At 40.3% G+C, this 18,540-nt stretch overlaps 1 protein-coding gene across 2 annotated transcripts; it reads left to right on the top strand.

Moving 5' to 3' along the window:
* Positions 1 to 509: 509 nt before the first annotated feature.
* On the top strand, positions 510 to 18,532 carry DDX17 (DEAD-box helicase 17). Of its 2 annotated transcripts, none has more exons than XM_052640879.1 (13): positions 510 to 855; positions 4,892 to 5,042; positions 5,477 to 5,576; positions 6,158 to 6,291; positions 6,598 to 6,663; positions 7,915 to 8,056; positions 8,607 to 8,767; positions 8,850 to 9,022; positions 9,361 to 9,471; positions 9,604 to 9,665; positions 10,442 to 10,501; positions 14,472 to 14,708; positions 15,517 to 18,532. In XM_052640879.1, exons 1-13 carry the CDS (start codon positions 806 to 808, stop codon positions 16,020 to 16,022), a joined length of 1,953 nt encoding a protein of 650 aa, XP_052496839.1. In that variant the 5' UTR covers positions 510 to 805; the 3' UTR covers positions 16,023 to 18,532. The 2 variants fall into 2 exon arrangements, with proteins under 2 accessions (XP_052496839.1, XP_052496837.1); XM_052640877.1 differs by having other exon boundaries at positions 14,472 to 14,714.
* The last annotated feature ends 8 nt before the right edge of the window (positions 18,533 to 18,540 follow it).

Raw genomic sequence — 18,540 nt, 5'->3', positions numbered from 1 at the left:
CCAAGACCGTCTAGGAGCGCCGGCCAGGGTCCCTGAAGACGGTCCTCGGATTTTAGCACCTAGAAACCCTGAAAGTTGACGCCTGCAATATGGAGGACGGTTATTGTCTCTGCACACCGATATGTACGAGCAGGCCCTGATTTCGTCTCGCGTCGGAACCCGGCAAAATCCTCTATTCTCTAAACAGAATGCGTTACGTACACTGCGCATCTTCGCAATAGTGGGCCGGCTAACGACGCCAAGAATGTTACGTCGCTCTCCCCCTCCCCTCCCCACCCCTAGTTCTGGTTCAGGAGGCGCGAGAACTCTACGCCCAATCCGTACTTTGTTTTTCTGCTACAGACCGCGAAGTGCGTCCGTCTCCGCAATTGGCGTAAAACGCTTCCAAGAATACCCGTAGTACTCCGCGAAGCCCTCGGGCTATTCCGAGACGCTGTTTACGTATCGGCTCCGACGTACGTAGCGTTAAGCTGGAGCAGTCTCAGCGCCGGCCGCCATTTTGTGCAGTCGCTGGGAAGGGAAGGAGACGCCTAAGCCGCGGCACTGCCGGGTTTGAGCGTAGCCAAACCTACCCACTGCTTTTATAACCCCGATTCTCTGTGTTTTGCTCCCGTCTCCGACGAGAGAGGCGGCGACGGTGGCGTCTGCGACGGGAGACAGCGCGTCGGAGCGAGAGAGCGCCGCGCCTGCCGCCGCCCCAACAGCGGAGGCGCCGCCGCCATCGGTCGTCACCAGACCGGAGCCGCAGGCCCTCCCGAGCCCGGCCATCCGTGCCCCGCTCCCAGATCTCTATCCGTTTGGGACCATGCGCGGAGGCGGCTTTGGGGACCGGGACCGGGATCGTGACCGTGGAGGGTAAGGGGGGAGGAGGAGAGGAAAGGCCTTGTGTGCGCGGGGGGCGGGGAGGAGGTTGCTTCCTGAGGAGACCGCAGCCTGCGGTCAAGCGGAAAACTGGGGAGCTGACTGCGGGCCTAGGAGCGAAGCTCCCGACTGGGAGGCGAGGCGATCCGGGACTTAATAGCAGTTTAGGGCGCGGGCCTCTTGTGGGCCTGGGCCCCCGGGTCGCTGGCGGGGCGGTGGGGGGAGGGGGCGGCGGCTTGGCGACGCCCCAGCCCCTGCTTGCGGACGGTCGTCGTGGCGCGGCGCGCCCGGGCCTCAGCCCCACAGGCAGCAGGAGGGGAACTCTGGAAGCGGCCGACCCAGCCCGGGCCTCCTCAGTTTCCCGGCGTTCGAGCCCGGCGGATTTGAGCAAGTCATTTGATCTCTCCAGAGCTAGTGTTCATCGTGAAATGCGGATGTTCTTGCTGAGAGAGAAGGATGAGGTCTCCGAGTTCACCCTGGGAAAGTCTTAACGTCAAATGGCTTCCCTGTTTATGGAACTGGAAACCTGGTTCGAAACTAGAGACTTTTAAGAAGCGGACTTGCAGATTTTAAAATATTTAAAAATTACGTTTAGTTGTACTTTAACTCGAAGGAAGCACACTGGAATACCAGCGATGTTTGCTGATATTATTTGCTGTCTAAAACCGTCGTTTGGCGGGAGGGAGGAGTTTTTTGTTTGTATTAACGTTTCTTTTTTCTTTTCTAATTGGCCTGAACCGTTAACGTCTTGGTCTAACTTGAAATTTTTTGATCTAGTAATGCCACGGTTACTGGGTTGGAAGTTAACAGGATTAAACGTGAAGTCCTCCCAGATACTGAGATTCAAATCTTAAGGTTCCTCTTAATCGAAAAAGTAGCTTTAAAAAAAGTTTTATCTATGGATAAAAATTTTGGGGACCCCACGTCTTAATATATATAGATGTGTGTGTGTGTGACCTTGGGCAAGATCCTGAACCTTTGTGAGCAGATTTTCTGTTCCGAAGATGGGGATAGTAATTGCATTGTTCCCCAGAATTGAGATAGTGTGTGTAATTGTCTCTCTGTAGTAGGCCATCGTGTTAAAGCTGTTTTCTCCAAACATTTTTGTCTTTTGTGGTTCGAATACATAACTACCAGACCTAATAGTCACACGCTTCTCAGTTATTTGATTTACTGTGGCTCAGCTGGTAAAGAATCCGTCCGCAATGCGGGAGACCTGGGTTCGATCCCTAGCTTGGGAAGGTCCCCTGGAGAAGGGAAAGGCTAGCACTCCAGTATTCTGGCCTGGAGAATTCCGTGGACTGTATAGTCCATGGGATCGCAGAGTCGGACACGACTGAGCGTCTTTCACTTATTAAATAAAAAGGATTATTTTGACTTACACTTTGTTCAGAAAGGAAATACTTGATTTTAGCTTTAAATTCGGAAGACTATAAGTGGAATGTTTGCTTAGTGTTTCACAGTATAGCCAAATTTATAATGAATTTCAATACAGCCACTTAGGAAAAAGAACTTAATGTTTACTAGTAAAATGAAAATGACCCAGAATTCCTCTCAAGCTTTATACCCTAGACTCATAGGCCTAGAAAAACCCTTGTACATGTACTTTGGTATCCATGTTTATAACAGTGTTGTTTATGACAGAATATTAGAAACAGCTCAAATGTCTGGATAAATTCGTCCCATAGAATACAGTACAGCAGTGAAAAAGAAAAATTTATATCAGCATGTATGATTCACAAACATAATATTAAGTGAAAATACAAGGTGTCCTAGAAGGATAACGTAAGTAAACTAACAGATGACAAGACCAGAATACAAGGGAATGGCTAAAATTCGAGGTACTCATTGGTATGATGGGGATTCTAAACTTGAGATAGGCACATAGAAGCTATCAAAATACTGATAATATTATTTCTTTACCATGGATGTTTTATATTTACCATATATATGCTTTAATAAGAAAAGGTTTATTATCTGAAAGGCAGAAAAAGTGAATTGCTGATCCATACTTAGTTTATCCCATATTGACTCTTAGTATCAGATATTAAGAAAAGACTTAAATAATGTTTCAAACAAAATGGCACTTTCGTAAGGTCTGTGCCCTAACTCCACCTTTACTATGAGATTTCTTTTGTTATTTGAATTGCTATTCTTTTGTTCTTAAATGTACAGAGCTGAAATGGATTATTTTGAAAGGGGACTGAGTGAGGTAGTGTATGTACATGTACAGTCCAAATGCATTGTACATGATTCTGCATGTTAATGTGTAAATCTTTGAAAACTGGCATTTATTGCAAATCAAAATTAATACTCAAAAACATTAAGGAGCAGCATAGTATGCAAGGGGTTAGGATATATGGATATTTAAATGATTATACAAATGCACAAAGGCTCTATTGGATATTGTAGTCAACCTTATAAAGGTGGTAGAAAGTGTATTTAAGAATCCCATGTTTCAAATTACAGTATATCTTTAGAGAAGGATGATGTGTCTTGGTTAAATAGTCAAGGCAATAGGGGAAAAGGAAAAACTTTGAAAAATAAGGGCTATCTTGATTAAGTCTTGGACATTTTTTTTCAAAAGTTCTGTTTTCTTCTAGGTTGTTAATTTTAAGTTCTGAGTAATATTGGAGTGCAGCAGCAGCATTGAAATGGCATTTTTTAGGAACCACGTATGTTGTTGTTCAGTCACTAAATTGTGTCCAGCTCTTTGCAACCCTGTGGACTGCAGCACACCAGGCTTCCCTGTCCTCACTATCTCCCAGAGTTTGCTCAAATTCGTGTGCTTTGAATCAGTGGTGTTATCCGACCATCTCATCCTCTCTCTCCCGTCTGCTGCCTTGGATCTTTCCCAGCATTAGGGTCTTCTCTGAAGAACCACATAATTAGGCAGCCAACCTCTGAAAGTTAGTCTTTGGTCATTTTTCTTTGCAAGACTGACAGTTTAAAGACTTGGCTTTTTTATTTGTAGAGAACCTTATTTATTGATAGAACTGTGTTAGTTACTTCACCTAAGAGGGAGGGAGGAGGGGTCAGTCTCTTATTTGGTCTTAAGCCTGAGGACGTATTGAAGGTGTTGATTGGTATTGATCAACAGTAATATAAATGGAATCTGCCAAGTTCTGTCTTTTTGAATGTAAATACTGAATGGTCCTAAATTTCCTGCCATCAGTCTTTGTATATTTGTATTTAGAGAAATATCTAGCTGGCTCTTCAAGCCAAGAAATTTTAAGAGCATTTTGAGTTCCAGGAAATTGATGTGCTTTAGAATGGTTAGTACATCTGCTGCCTGTTGATTAGTAAACTAGTGGAACCACTTGCAAGATGATGTTATGAATGAATTAGAGTAGAAAAGGAGAATTAAATTTGGTGTAGTGTTTTCAGGAGTAAGGAAATGGGATGAAAACATTGTGTATTTGTACACCAAAACAATGTCCTGCATTTTAATAGGTTGAAATACAGAAATGAAGACCATCTTAGGATTCTTCTTAGGAAACAGAACATTTCAAGTTTGGCTAATGGCCATATTTGTACTCCAGTTGAATTTGTCTGTTGTGAAAGCAAGATAAAGCAAAAAGAATGATTTTTAAATTGTTTTAAAGACCTTAGATAACTTTTTCTACCTGTCCATAGTTTTGCCCTAATTTAAACTTAATGTCCTCACTTAGCTTCATTTCAGAATATTACTTAAGAGTAGCAATTTCTGTTCACTTTAGTATTTCTGCTGCTGCTAAGTCGCTTCAGTCATGTCCAACTCTGTGCAACCCCATGGACGGCAGCCCACCAGGCTCCCACGTATTTTTAGCACCACTTTATAGTTGATAACCAGTAACTATTTGTTAAATGAGTACAATTATGCCAATTTGTACTGTTTACTATGGCAGATACTGTTTTAAGTACTTTACACAAATATTTTTTGGAGGGGGCTGGTAGTATCTTAAGAGTTGTATCTTTTTGCATGTTTTTATGGCACCTGAAATATTTTGCTTTAAACATACTAATAAACTGAAAATTTTGATGTTTCTAGATTTGGAGCAAGAGGTGGTGGTGGCCTTCCCCCAAAGAAATTTGGTAATCCTGGGGAGCGTCTACGTAAAAAGAAGTGGGATTTGAGTGAGCTCCCCAAGTTTGAGAAGAATTTTTATGTCGAACATCCAGAAGTGGCAAGACTGACTCCAGTAAGTTTTAGGGGTGGTATTTATTTACCTTTTCTTGACATACAGTAATGAACCAAGTAGATAAATTAGCCAAAGTTTACTCAGACATATATATATACAAAGTTTACTCTTGTATTTTTTATTCTGGTGTGGTGGGGGTTTTTCTTTGGTTCTTGTTAGGAAAGCTGATACTTGTAAGAGAAAGCACTTGATTCTCATATGTTGGTTATATTTCATCTAACTGTTCTCTTGTGGAAAATGAAACCTACTGCATGCTTTGTTGACTTAGAAAGTTGGGTGAAGTTGAACATACATGAAAAACACTGTAAGAAGTGTTAAACATATTTTCCATTGTAATTGTGAATTTGATCATTGTTATGCTATATTGGAACATAAAGTTTTGCACATTTAGAATAAATTGGTTACTGATTTGTCTTACTTTGTTTCTTAAATAGTATGAGGTTGATGAATTACGCCGAAAGAAAGAAATTACAGTGAGAGGGGGAGATGTTTGTCCTAAACCTGTGTTTGCCTTCCATCATGCTAACTTCCCACGTAAGTGCTTTTCAGTCCAGTATATTAGTTGTTAATTTAGCTTGAATGGTCACTGTGCTCATAAGTTATTTAAAGGTTTTGACCCAGCTCAGGATTTTGTTGAAAAGACAAACAGAAACCGTTCACAAAAGTTCTTCAAGTATTTTGGCGGGGGGAGTTGTCTTTTTAATGCTCATGTGTTCTCAGTTTAGAACTTCTTTGGGTCTTTTGCAGGGTTTTTTGGTTGGTTGGTTGGTTGGTTTTCATCTTTCCTTGGGGTTTTGCCTCTACATTTTAGAAAAATAGCAAAATAAAATTGCTTTCTACCTGGATAAAATTTGGATTAGATAAGCAGTAAGTGGCTATTAGGTGCCTATGCCTTGTACCTTAGATACTTTAGACCAATGGTTTTCAAGTTTTCGAGAATAAGGGTAGATGGCTATGGCAGTAGCCTTCTTGAGAAGTAGTCAGCAGGTCAGATAACTGAATTTCAGTAACTGAAGACAAAAGTACTGCTTCTCTTGGAGAGATGTATAATTTCTTTTGGCTGTAGGTTTGCTTCTTAGTTTTACCTAAAAGCAATAATATCTGTTCTTGTACAGAATACGTAATGGATGTGTTGATGGATCAGCACTTTACAGAACCAACTCCAATTCAGTGCCAGGGATTTCCCTTGGCTCTTAGTGGCCGGGATATGGTGGGCATTGCTCAGACTGGTTCTGGGAAGACGTTGGCGGTACGTACCCACAAGGGAAGACTTTTCATATTGTGGTAACTTATTTTGCTGTTGTAAATATTACATATATTCTCAGTGCGTAAAATTCTGATTCAAATAGTGGAAGTAATATTTCAGCTTTTTAGCTATCTGAAATATGTGGAAGCATTTTATGTTCATATTTGCGTTGCATATATATGTAAGAGATGTGAATTCTGTTTTCCCTTTCCTGGTTTTACTTAGACATTATCAATTACTGTGATAACTTAGAACAGTTAATATAATGGCTTAGTTTTGGTATAAGACTGTCCTCCTTTTCTCCTCCAGTATTTGCTACCTGCAATTGTTCATATTAACCACCAGCCTTACTTGGAAAGAGGAGATGGCCCAATTGTAAGTGTATTTCAGTTTATGTATACTTCAAAAAATAACTACATTTTATTGTTATGTTTCAGGCACTGTACTTTACATGTGTTCTCAGATTTCATTCGCAACCCCACCTTCCTTATCTGGAGGAAATATTGTCTTAGTGGTAAATCTTAGGCACAGTGACTTGCCCAGGGTCAGACAGTAATTAAATTGCTGAGCTGGAATTTGAATCAGTCTTACTTTTAACTACTGTGCCTGTTTCCTTCATATGTAGGCATTTTCTGTGCATTAAATACAGATGCATTGCTTAATTGCCCAGTGATACTGTGAGGGATACAAAGGTGTAAAATGAGAATCTTGCTCTGTGGATATAAGTCAGGTTTGGGATGTTTATTTTTTGTGTTTAAGTAATGCTTTTGTAAATGTTCATAGACCAGCACCATTTTCTGGTTTGATCATTTTCAGTTAATGCTATTTACTGTAAGATTTCAGTAGTGGTCTTCAAACATTTTGAATGTACTTTCTTAACATTTCTTTAATAGAGTTTGCACTCACTATATGTTTATAAATATGTACATTATACAGTATGTCTTAATGCTTCACAACAAGTAGTGCGTTAATTTTTCATTACATAATATGTAATGTATTTCATATGGCTAACGGAGTTAGCAATATTATCATTAACTAATGTCTAATGGATTGATATACCAAGTGAGAGTTATTGTTACCAGCATATATGATTCCTGTTTCAAAGTGTCTAAATTTTATTTGACCAACTTCTTGTCACATTGTGTATAAATGTGTTTTTGCCAGATTTGCCAGATTTGCCTGGCCAAGAGCTTGAACTAGATGTCAGAAAAATGTCAGCTCTGCTCTTTTCTTGTTCTGATAATTAAGTAAAGTTTGAGACTTACCTGGTTTTGTTACAGGAATATTGTAGCTACTTACTCATTTTGTGAGTTGTTTAGTTAAAACTAGGTAATACAGTCTATAAATCTTATGTAGCACACATTAATGAATCGTATCAAAAGTCAACCATCATACTACATGGCAAATATCAGTTCTCAAATTGGATTGACCAAAAGATTCATTCAGGTTTTTCTGTAAGATGTTAGGGATATAATTTTTAGCCACATAACAGTGCAATATCTTATACTTACTGCCTTCCCAGTCCCCTACCCCAGATTAGACAGTAGAGAATTAAGTAACCTTTTTGAACTTTTTTTTATTCCCCTTAAACTTGGGGTGGTGTCTCAAATGATTTGTTTGCTTTAGTGTCTAGTTCTGGCTCCTACCAGAGAGCTTGCCCAGCAAGTACAGCAAGTGGCTGATGACTATGGCAAATGTTCCAGATTGAAGAGCACTTGCATCTATGGAGGTGCTCCTAAAGGTCCCCAGATTCGAGATTTGGAGAGAGGTAAGAAAAAAAGAGCATTTAAGAATTTTTAGTTTTATTTTACCAGGTTTTGTAAATAGAACAGGAAAATAGTGGATTCTGGTGGGGTCAGGGGGATCAGTATTTTAGTAGCTTAGAAATTCTCGAATATGGTTAAAATGCTGTTTTAGGAAAGTCCAGTGTGGTTGGAGACTTAACGGGGTTTTTATACATAAATTCTTGTTGCTAAGTCACTTCAGTCGTGTCCGACTCTGTGCAGCCCCATAGACGGCAGCCCACCAGGCTCCCCTGTCCCTGGGATTCTCCAGGCAAGAGCACTGGAGTGAGTTGCCATTTCCTTCTCCAATGCATGAAAGGGAAAGGTGAAAGTGAAGTCGCTTAGTCATGTCCAACTTAGCGACCCCATGGACTGCAGCCTACCAGGCTCCTCCATTCATGGGATTTTCCAGGCAAGAGTACTGGAGTGGGGTGCCATTGCCTTCTTACGTCATGTTTTTTCCAGGTACTTCCTGAAGCTTGAACAGCATTTAAAGAATTCTTAGTTGAATAGATCTTTGGTTTTGTTTCACAGGTGTTGAGATCTGTATAGCTACTCCTGGACGCCTGATAGATTTCCTGGAGTCAGGAAAGACAAATCTTCGCCGATGTACTTACCTTGTACTGGATGAAGCTGACAGAATGCTTGATATGGGCTTTGAGCCCCAGATTCGTAAAATTGTTGACCAAATCAGGGTGTGTAAAGCTTATGTTTTTTTAATACCCTTTGCCTATAGTGGGTCCTTAATCTAAAAGAAAGTCTATCTTTTCCTGATAGCCTGATAGGCAGACATTAATGTGGAGTGCCACCTGGCCAAAAGAAGTAAGACAGCTGGCAGAGGATTTTCTTCGTGATTACACCCAGATCAACGTAGGCAATCTGGAGCTGAGTGCCAACCACAACATCCTCCAGATTGTGGACGTCTGCATGGAAAGTGAAAAAGACCACAAGTATGAGAGATTTCACTGTTTTGATAATGCTGATAAAACTTTTGCTCTAATAATCTTCTAAAATTAAAGTGTTATTCATAGAAGCCAGTATTTCCTAGCCTTGAACACATTAAAAGCATTGTTTTCCGACAATCCATTATGTATATAACCAGAGCAATGAGGTTAAAGGCAGGAATTCTGGATTCTTAAATTTGACCAGCTCTGATAATTCCCAGCTGTATTGAAAGTAATTTAAAAAGATACTAAAACTCTGAAGGGTTCATACTGGAAACATAGCTTCTGCATAATGTATAAGGAGGTCTTCTCTAGATGATTTCATTGTTTCGTCTGGTTTTCAGGTTAATCCAACTTATGGAAGAAATAATGGCTGAAAAGGAAAATAAAACCATAATATTTGTAGAGACGAAGAGACGCTGTGATGACCTCACTCGAAGGATGCGCAGAGATGGGTAAGTGCAGCACTGATGTAATTAATTTGCCTCGGATTTTATAATTCAGTAGGAATTTGTAAATTGGTACTGTTAATGTTGTATAATATTTCAATAATTCCTAATATGTACTTGGCTTTTTTCTTCTGACAGTTGGCCAGCTATGTGTATCCATGGAGACAAGAGTCAACCAGAAAGAGATTGGGTACTTAATGGTGAGTTCAAAACAAAGCATTGTCTTTACAGTGTATTTCAGGGATTGGTAAACATTCTGTAAAGAGCCAGGTAGTAAATATTTTTGGCTTTGCAGATTTTATAGTGGTTTGTGTCACAACTGTTTAGCTGCTATTGCAGCACAAATATAGCCATAGACATTATGTAAAGAGAGTCTGGCTGTTTTCCAGCAAAACTTTTATTGCAAAAATGGGATTTGTGCCACATTTGATCCGTAGACCAGAGTTTGCCTAGCTCTGCTCTGGTTTTTTGAATATTGAGAGCATTTTTGTCATCTCCACTGTACTTTTAAATGTCAGTAATGCTGGGTCTTTATACTACTTTTTCACCACTTAAACCACTCTATCTAATAAGTTCTTGCCTTTATAGATACATATAGTGGCCTGGAAGCTCCCAGAAATTTTAATGGAGGCTTCATCATGTTAACTCAGTCTCCATCTCCTCTCATCCCCTCTGAGGACTGAGAGTGAGGCTCAAAGTTCCAAACTTCTCCAATCACAGCTTGGTCTTTCTGGTAACCAACTTCTGTCCAGGAGCTATTCTGGAGCCCATCAAGTGTCATTTCATTAGAATAAGAGACCTCTATTATTAACTTTAAATTTAAAAGAGCTTGGTATGTTCTGACACCATTACTTCAAATTTTAACATGGTAGAAAAGGCCAGAGAGCTGGGAATGTTTATTTGGTCACTTTTTAAGATATATCACATAGCTTTGATTTTATAACTTGGTTTTCATGATGTCATCCTTGTTTTGCAGAGTTCCGTTCTGGAAAGGCTCCCATTCTCATTGCCACAGATGTAGCCTCCCGTGGGCTAGGTTTGTATAGATAGGTGTCTCTGTCAATGGTATATATATCTTTTGGTTTAAAGATTTGCTTGTCATTTCACATTAGAGTTGCATATACATATGTTTACATAAATATTTAAAAGAGAAGAATTACATACAAAGTACGTGATTTCCCCCCACCCCCCCACATTTTTTTTTAAACCTTGGTGGGTTTTTTGTTTGTTTTTTATTTTCTTTTTATTTTCAAAGTCTCTTCCTGCTCCTAACAAACAGGCTTTGGTCTGCAGCAAGGCCTAGGCATGACTATTTAAACAGTTGGAGGGAGAGGAGACATTCAGTTGAACAGCTCAACTTTTTCCTGGTTTTATTCTATTTTCTGGGTGAATAGAATGAGCCTGATTGAACCTAGCTACTAGAAGCTAGTTTCTTCAGTTACTTTTTTTCCCCTCTACGACTATATCTGTGGAGGTACAATTCCATGAATGCTAATATATTCTTGGGATTTAGTAAGTCTATAAATACAATACCTTTCAGCAATTAAATCTGCTTTGCCCAGTTTAATTTACTGAAGTAAAATTTTCATGAGCACTCAGTTAGCCCCTCTTCCCACCCATACTCATATCATTGATGTGCTTGCTGTCTTCCAATTTAAGATCTTAATCGGAAGCTGATGTTCTGGAGTTTAAACCCATTATAATTTTATGCAGAGATATTTTGTGGTACTTTAGCCCATTCTGAGAAAAATAGGTGTAATTCAAAACTTAATTTTAAAAAATGACAAGAGTATTTCTATTACAAAGATATTTTTAAATTATTGACATATTTCTTGCTGAGTAAGGCAAGAAGCAACCATATTCCCTATGATACTCAACATAAAGAAAGCAAGTATTTGAACTGGATTACGAAAGTAATGAAGGCTTTTTATACATTGCACTCATCGTATTCCCTCCTTCAGAGGTGGTGACTTGCAGCCATGACTGAAAAATTGTCTCTACCCTCTGAGGTCATGTCTGGATCTGTGCGGTTAGAACTTGGGCCTGTTGGGAGAAGAGGCTGAAGCCTGAAAGCAGTTTACATAAAAGCTTTCAGTGATGGTGGTTTTTAAACAGGCTTGCTATGTGCTGGTAGCTTCTTTGTGCATCTTGCCTAGACAATTTAAAATATTTGTTCCATGTCCCCCTGCATTTCTAAACCAAATCAATTGGCTGCCATTAGAATAACTTAGACTCTTCATCCCACCCCCACTCATCCAAGAGAGGGGAGAGGGAACGTATCTGAGTCTGTTTCTTGTTACTCAACATCAGTGCTTGTTTTGGGCCCCTTTGTTTGCTGCCTTGTAAAAATCAAAAGGAAGGGGGAAACCCACCAAAATGGCAGAATGCTGACCAAGGTCCTACAAGATCCTGGAAAGTGAAGGCTTCTACCTCATAGACAGGGGTGCAATTTTCAGCTGAGTCACCAGGCCTTTTTTCACTTCCTGTCGAGCGATGGCCTCTTAAATATTCCCTTCAGGTAAGTTCTGATTCCCATAACTTTATAATAGTCGTCCTCAGGAAATAATAGTCATCCTAGTCATCTTTATAATAGTCATCCTATTTATTCCCCTTCCAATGGGATATTTTTAATTTTTCCTTTTTTCTGTTTAAACTGCACACTGTTAAGCTAAAAGTATTGAATTTATTTTGTTTTGTTTTTTAACAGAAGCTTTGATAGCAGCTGCAGATCACTCAGTACATGGCCGAGGCAAATCTACATTGGCCGGAAGCAGCTCTAGATGAGCCTATTGGCTAGTCTCAGTCCCTCCCAATTAGTGATTGGAGATTCAGGCCATGTCATAGGGCTTGTCAGACAAAAAGTTCTTATCCTAGGCAGCTGGCTAAAATATTAACTTTTTGATTTCTTACTCTGCAACAGCATCTTCTCTAAAGCCACCAAGGTAATACTGTGACAGTGCACAAATAACATCAGGGCAGGCTGACTGGAGAAATCAAATTCTGCACTTGCTCTTACATGCCCTTAGCCTGCTACATGTGCACATACAAGACACCTTTCTAGTATGAAGAACTTGCACCGTGTCTGCCCCCCATTGAACCTCTCCAGAGATACTCCCAAGTGTTAGTACCTGAACTGTTGACTCCAGTCCCCAGTGCTTTCTAGTAGGAAAGCACAAATCTGCGTCCAGTGCAGTAATTCAGCCTGCTCTGCTGCCTGTGGTCATACACAATGAGACTGACTAAGGAGCATTCTAGCTCTGAAGATGCGATCGTGGAGCATAATTCCCCACTTGCCCCATCTCACATCCATCCTGGCCCTGTAAATTTTTGTTTTCCTTTTGTTACACCATCAACCCTAGCCGGAGACTCACGCTGCCCCCTGTGATAACTGCCTTCTCGTCTTTCTGGTGTGATTTCAGGACTTTAGGGGTCAGTAAAGACTGAGGAGCCTTTATTGTAATAAGAAACAGACATAATGCCCCTTTCTTCACAGGCCCTTTAACAACTGAATTTTTTTTTTTTTTAATCATCTCCCCTTTCCCCTGAAATTAATCCAGTCTGGGCAATAGATGCAGTCTGACCCTTTGGATGTAACTTACATTTTTTTTATTAATTATTTTTTTCTACAATCACCCCAATTATCCTTGGGGGAGGCGTTGGAGGACCTGAAATTTTTACCCGAACCCAGGTTCTCCGGCGCTTGGCAACCAAATGGGGCTACAGAGAAGCATCTAAGCCAGTTCACAGAGCGAGCGTGTGTGGGGACTTCTCACTGCCACGGACCCTTGATGCATGCTCCCCGCGCTCCAGTGGTCCCGTGTCAGAAGGCGGAGTTTTCGAAAGGAGGCCGCCAAAAATAAAAGGCAAAGAGACGGGATCGGCTGCAGCGGTTTCCCAAAGGAGGAGGGAGTGTGCATCGGTCTGGTAACAAACAGAGAATGTTTTTTAATTATTTATATCACAAAAATCTGTGTTTTATCTAGGATATTTTCTGAATATTCTTTGTAAAATGCAGATTTTTTTCCACAAAACATTAGGATTCTTTGTTATATTCTTAAATTTGTTTGTTTAAGTAGGTAAAAATATACATTTAGTTGGAAGCATTACACTAACATTTACATACTTAAAGCTTTAGGAGGTTGTTCAATTCAATTCCCAGCAGTGGACAGAACATTAAACTTGTGTCTCAAGGTTTCATGATGTTTTCCCACACTCTTTGGCTATTTAATTTTCCAGGTTATGTAGATAATCTTTGATAATTGAAGTAAGGACTGAGTTGAAGTAACCTTGAGTTGAGAAAAAAAACTCATTTGGCAAGAGCTGGGCTTGGTAGTACAGTGAAATTTTAGTGTAATGTGCTCTTGTGGTAATTGAAAGAAGAAAGATAATTTGGATGTTTCTGCAAAGGAAAATAAGTGTATTTAACTTTGGCTCTGATCAGTTTTGTCTTTTTTTTAATATAAGCAAAAATTTCTTAATCTAAAAATCTTAAGTCTCCATGTAAATGTAGTAATAAAGTATATGAAGTTTTTGTTTTTTTGTTTTTTGTTTTCATTTTGCTCTGTGACTGGTTTAAAGGTAAGTTTGTTATATTACTGGTAGATTTTGCCAGGCTCTCCCAACAGAGTAGAAGTGATTTGGCCTTGTAGCTTAATGGTGGTATTACCTTAAACATTCCAGTTTTGAAAAAGGTGGAACTGGAATTTAGTACAACTCCTGTCAGTATGTTGGTTAAAATATGAAAGAGGCAGGAGTTTGAATGGTTGAATGGGATTCCCTTAGGATTTTACAGCTGATGCTTTCTCTGCATGTCCCAAGCATCATTAATCCTCTTTTACTCTGTTGGGATGAGTCTTTTTTGTTCCTGTTCAGAGTGGTTACTAACTTAGTCTTCTCTCCTCTTGCTGTCATCTGCATTCGTGCTTCCCACCTGTTGTTGGCATGTCCTTTACCTTCTCTTTCCCTGCCACATCAACCTACACACTGACTCACCGTTGGCTTTGAAGATGTGGAAGATGTCAAGTTTGTGATCAACTATGACTATCCAAACAGCTCAGAGGATTATGTGCACCGTATTGGCCGAACAGCCCGTAGCACCAACAAGGGCACTGCCTACACCTTCTTTACCCCAGGGAACCTAAAGCAGGCCCGAGAGTTGATCAAAGTGCTAGAAGAGGCTAATCAGGCTATCAATCCAAAATTGATGCAGCTGGTGGACCACAGAGGAGGCGGCGGAGGAGGGGGTAAGGGTAAGTCCTGGAGTTTTCCAGGTACTGCCAAGGTATCTTTTTTTGTGTTCATTGTGCCTTGTTTGTTAATCCAGTGGAGGTTAATGTTACGTTGCTTAATAATTGTTCATAATCTCTCTTGAGTAAGACAGAGGTCTGAGTGACTGTCATAGCCTTAGGTAGTATGTTGTAGTATGTTAAGTTTTGAGTTATCCATATGGAGAAATCAGTAATGTTATGTGGGCAAAGTTACTGCATCTGAATTGGACAGTTGTGAAATATACTAGCTAGGATCTGTGTTTCATGCCCTTTCCCTCAGCTTACTATTTGTTGAAGCTCTACATCAAGATTCCCTTAGAAGTTTTTAAAAGTACAGACTTTTTAAAGTGGGCTTGGAATTGAACTAGGAACCTGAACTTTTCAAAACCCTAAAGCTTGAGAGATTACTCTGATGCAATTAATGTCTGGAAAGTAACATTTGAGAACCAGTGTGCACTAGTAGAGGATTCCTTTGTTGTCATATGAACCTAGCTGCTTGGGGCTTTTTTGTTTTTAAATCATCCTTACCATTTTCCCTACATTTTTAAGAGTGTGTTTCTTGGTAATCCTCAAAAAAAAAGGTAAAAGATGAAAAGTAGAATATCCTTTAATGTTTACCATTCTTTGAAGGTATCTTCTTAAAGAATCAAATTATATTTTTAAAGTAGTTATTTGGAAGCTGACTTAGCTAAAGATCAAGAAAGAACTGTATCTAGTAACATTTTTACATGTGGTTGTGTTTGGATCATATATCTGGCGTTGAAAATTCTTGTGTCTTCATCAGGCGGCCGTTCTCGATACCGGACCACTTCTTCAGCCAACAATCCCAATTTGATGTATCAGGATGAGTGTGACCGGAGGCTTCGAGGGGTCAAAGATGGTGGCCGGAGAGACTCTGCAAGCTATCGGGATCGTGGTGAAACCGATAGAGCCGGTTATGCTAACGGCAGTGGCTATGGAAGTCCAAATTCTGCCTTTGGAGCACAAGCAGGCCAATACACCTATGGTCAAGGCACCTATGGGGCCGCTGCTTATGGCACCAGTGGTTACACAGCCCAAGAATATGGCGCTGGCACTTATGGGGCCAGTAGCACCACCTCAACTGGGAGAAGTTCACAGAGCTCTAGCCAGCAGTTTAGTGGGATAGGCCGGTCTGGGCAGCAGCCACAGCCACTGATGTCACAGCAGTTTGCACAGCCTCCAGGAGCTACTAATATGATAGGTTACATGGGGCAGACTGCCTACCAGTACCCACCCCCTCCTCCTCCTCCCCCTCCTTCACGGAAATGAAGCCACTCAAGTGGTAGTGACTTGTGCAGACTTAACTACATTTAAAGGAACGCTATCTTTTCCTATTTTTCTCTTCCCCTTTTCTTTCTCTTTTATAATTTTTTCCTCCAGCCATTGTGATTTGTCTTTAATGCAGATTAGTTAGGATTCACTGCCAGGTTTCTTCTGCCTGCCAAAATGATCCAGTCTGTAATAACAGATTTTGTAAAAGTATATATATGTATGTATAGCCGACTGGAAGAGGTTTTCCCCCCAACTTCTTGCATGTTGAGGATATTTGAGCTATTTTTCATCTTAAAAGAAAAAGTAAGGTATTAGGCCCTTTTGTGGGAGCCCCCCCCCTTTTTTTTTTTTGGTCATGAGTTTGGGTGGGGGGTGGAGGGTTGAACCCTGCAGAAGATGGCGCCTGTGCTTTAAATTGCTCTCGTACTGGGATAGAAAACCGAGAGGGAGTTGCCTACACATTTTCTGTATTTTTTTTTTCCTTTGGTCTTTTTCAAGCTGGAACAAGGTTCCTTAGGCCTGATGAGTTTTTAAGACCACGCTTTGCCATTGTCATTTTGGCTGATTGCTTAAGTGCATTTGATAGTTTAAAGAAAAATCCTAATTGGCTTTGTCTCCTTTACATTCTGCCTTCCCCCTTGCCAAGTACTGAAACAACTTTCTAATTGTCAGGTTAGAAATTAAATCGCTGAGATAAGAGTTTTTTTTTAAGTGTATCCTTAAAAACCCAAATGTTTATTGCAGTGGTTAAATGCAGTGTCTCAGCATCTGGGTGGGAGCTGCCTGTTTTTCTTCCCCATGACCAGGGACCATCTGAAATACATCTTCCTAACCAGACAGCTGCTGTGAGCAGAATGAACATAAATGCTCACTGGAAATTTATTAACCAGTTAAATATGCATTCACCTGCAGTGTAAGAACTACGTTTAAATAAATGATATAGTCAGTGGGCAAATGTTTTCTTTTTAAACCCAGTATTTGTAGAGCTAGAGTAACAGCAACCCTATTGGCTACTCAGCCCTTTTGGCCAAGTTATCTTGAAGGTCTAAAGGGTTTATTGAGAAAGAACTCTTCCTGTCTTCACACTGTGTTCTCTTCAGTGCTTTGTAACAGCTTTTGGATGCGAATTTTCCTCAGCATCCTTTCTCACTCAGCTTTTTACAGGTAGGTAGTGCTTAAGAAATGTTAGAGGACTAAAGCCCAAGTCCTTTTACTTTTCCTCCACCTGAAAGGTAGGTGAGATTGTCCCTTTTGTAGTAATACCAACTGTTTTATTGAGACTCCTATAGCAGATGGGCCTGGAAAGAAATTTCTGTTCTTGTGTTCTCTGTAAAGAGGACAAGGAAATCAGACAGCCTCAGAAATCCTTCATGTCCAGTGTGGGACTGTTAATTTTTTATTGGTGTTATCAGTATTGATGGTGTAGTTAAGGGGGAAGGCTTCATTGCATTCTTTGGCTTAGGCCTGAGAGTGCTTACTAGTTTGTAAGATCAAAATATCTAAATCTTTGAGGTCTTTGTTTTCCTCTTAAAATTCTTTAGGGGGAGAGAGAAGGGATTGTTTCTGGGGGGTACTGAAAAGTGTGGTTGAATACTTGACAACATACAGGTAGGTTGTCAGCATAAGCTGAAATACATGCATGTGAGAACTTGACATCTTTTTTCCCCTACTTTCCTCTTTCCTAACTTCTCTTTCTCCTCCTCATGGAAGTTGAGGCTGAGGGAGGGTGGTAGGCACAGGAGAAGCAATGGCAGTTCTTCTCTGTGCTTCACTCCAAAGTGTCTCCCTGTGAGAAGTGTGTCTCAGCACTGATAAGTCCACTGTAGACATTTTTTAATACACCAAAATCTGATTTTAACACAAAGGTGCCACCATGGGGGTGTCCTCTCTTGTAACTCTGAAAGCATCCTTTTGTGAGAAAGGTCTTGGGGCAAAGGAGCAGTAAGTATTTGGTCTGCTTGCTTCCCTTTTTCCACCAGGGATTGTTATGATAAAGTCAAAATAACAGCATATCCCAAAACTGAAAAGCTGTTGTGGCCTGAGCACAGCTAAAATGTTAGTATTACTGAGCTTTTCCTATATAGCTCCAGAGTGAAGTCTTCTGCCTTTGTGTCTGCCACTCATGATTCAGGTTCTGCCTTTGCTTCAGAACATGAGCAGAAGAATTCTCATTTGATGCTAATAATTGCAGTCATGACTGAAACATCTAGGGGAAGGAGTTAGTTCTACATTAAGCTGTGGGGCTGCTGCTCCCCATTGCTCCCTAAGAATTCATTGTGTGGACTTCTCTCATCTAAAAGGTTGGTGGCTTTTGCTTGGGATCAGTGCTCTCTATTTATGTCCTTGCTGGTCTCTGAACACATTCCTGTTGCATTAAGACTTGAAAGATTTGTAGATGTGTGATGTTCAGGCACAGGATGCTAAGAGCTTATGTTACTATTCTTAGTTTGTAAATTGTCCTTTTGATACCATCTTGTTTCTTTTGTAGGTATAAATAAAACACTGTTGACAATAA

The sequence above is a fragment of the Budorcas taxicolor genome, chromosome 5, assembly GCF_023091745.1.
Source record: "Budorcas taxicolor isolate Tak-1 chromosome 5, Takin1.1, whole genome shotgun sequence".
NCBI classification, from domain to species: domain Eukaryota; kingdom Metazoa; phylum Chordata; class Mammalia; order Artiodactyla; family Bovidae; genus Budorcas; species Budorcas taxicolor.
Note: the sequence above shows the minus strand (reverse complement) of the source record. Positions and strands in the feature narration are given on the sequence as shown.

Coding starts and splice junctions, on each gene's coding strand:
- DDX17 (XM_052640877.1), top strand. CDS start 806: ATGCGCGGAGGCGGCTTTGGGGACCGGGACCGGGATCGTGACCGTGGA. Junction 856..4,891: donor CGGGATCGTGACCGTGGAGG/GTAAGGGGGGAG, acceptor TGATGTTTCTAG/ATTTGGAGCAAGAGGTGGTG. Junction 9,472..9,603: donor CGAAGGATGCGCAGAGATGG/GTAAGTGCAGCA, acceptor TTCTTCTGACAG/TTGGCCAGCTATGTGTATCC.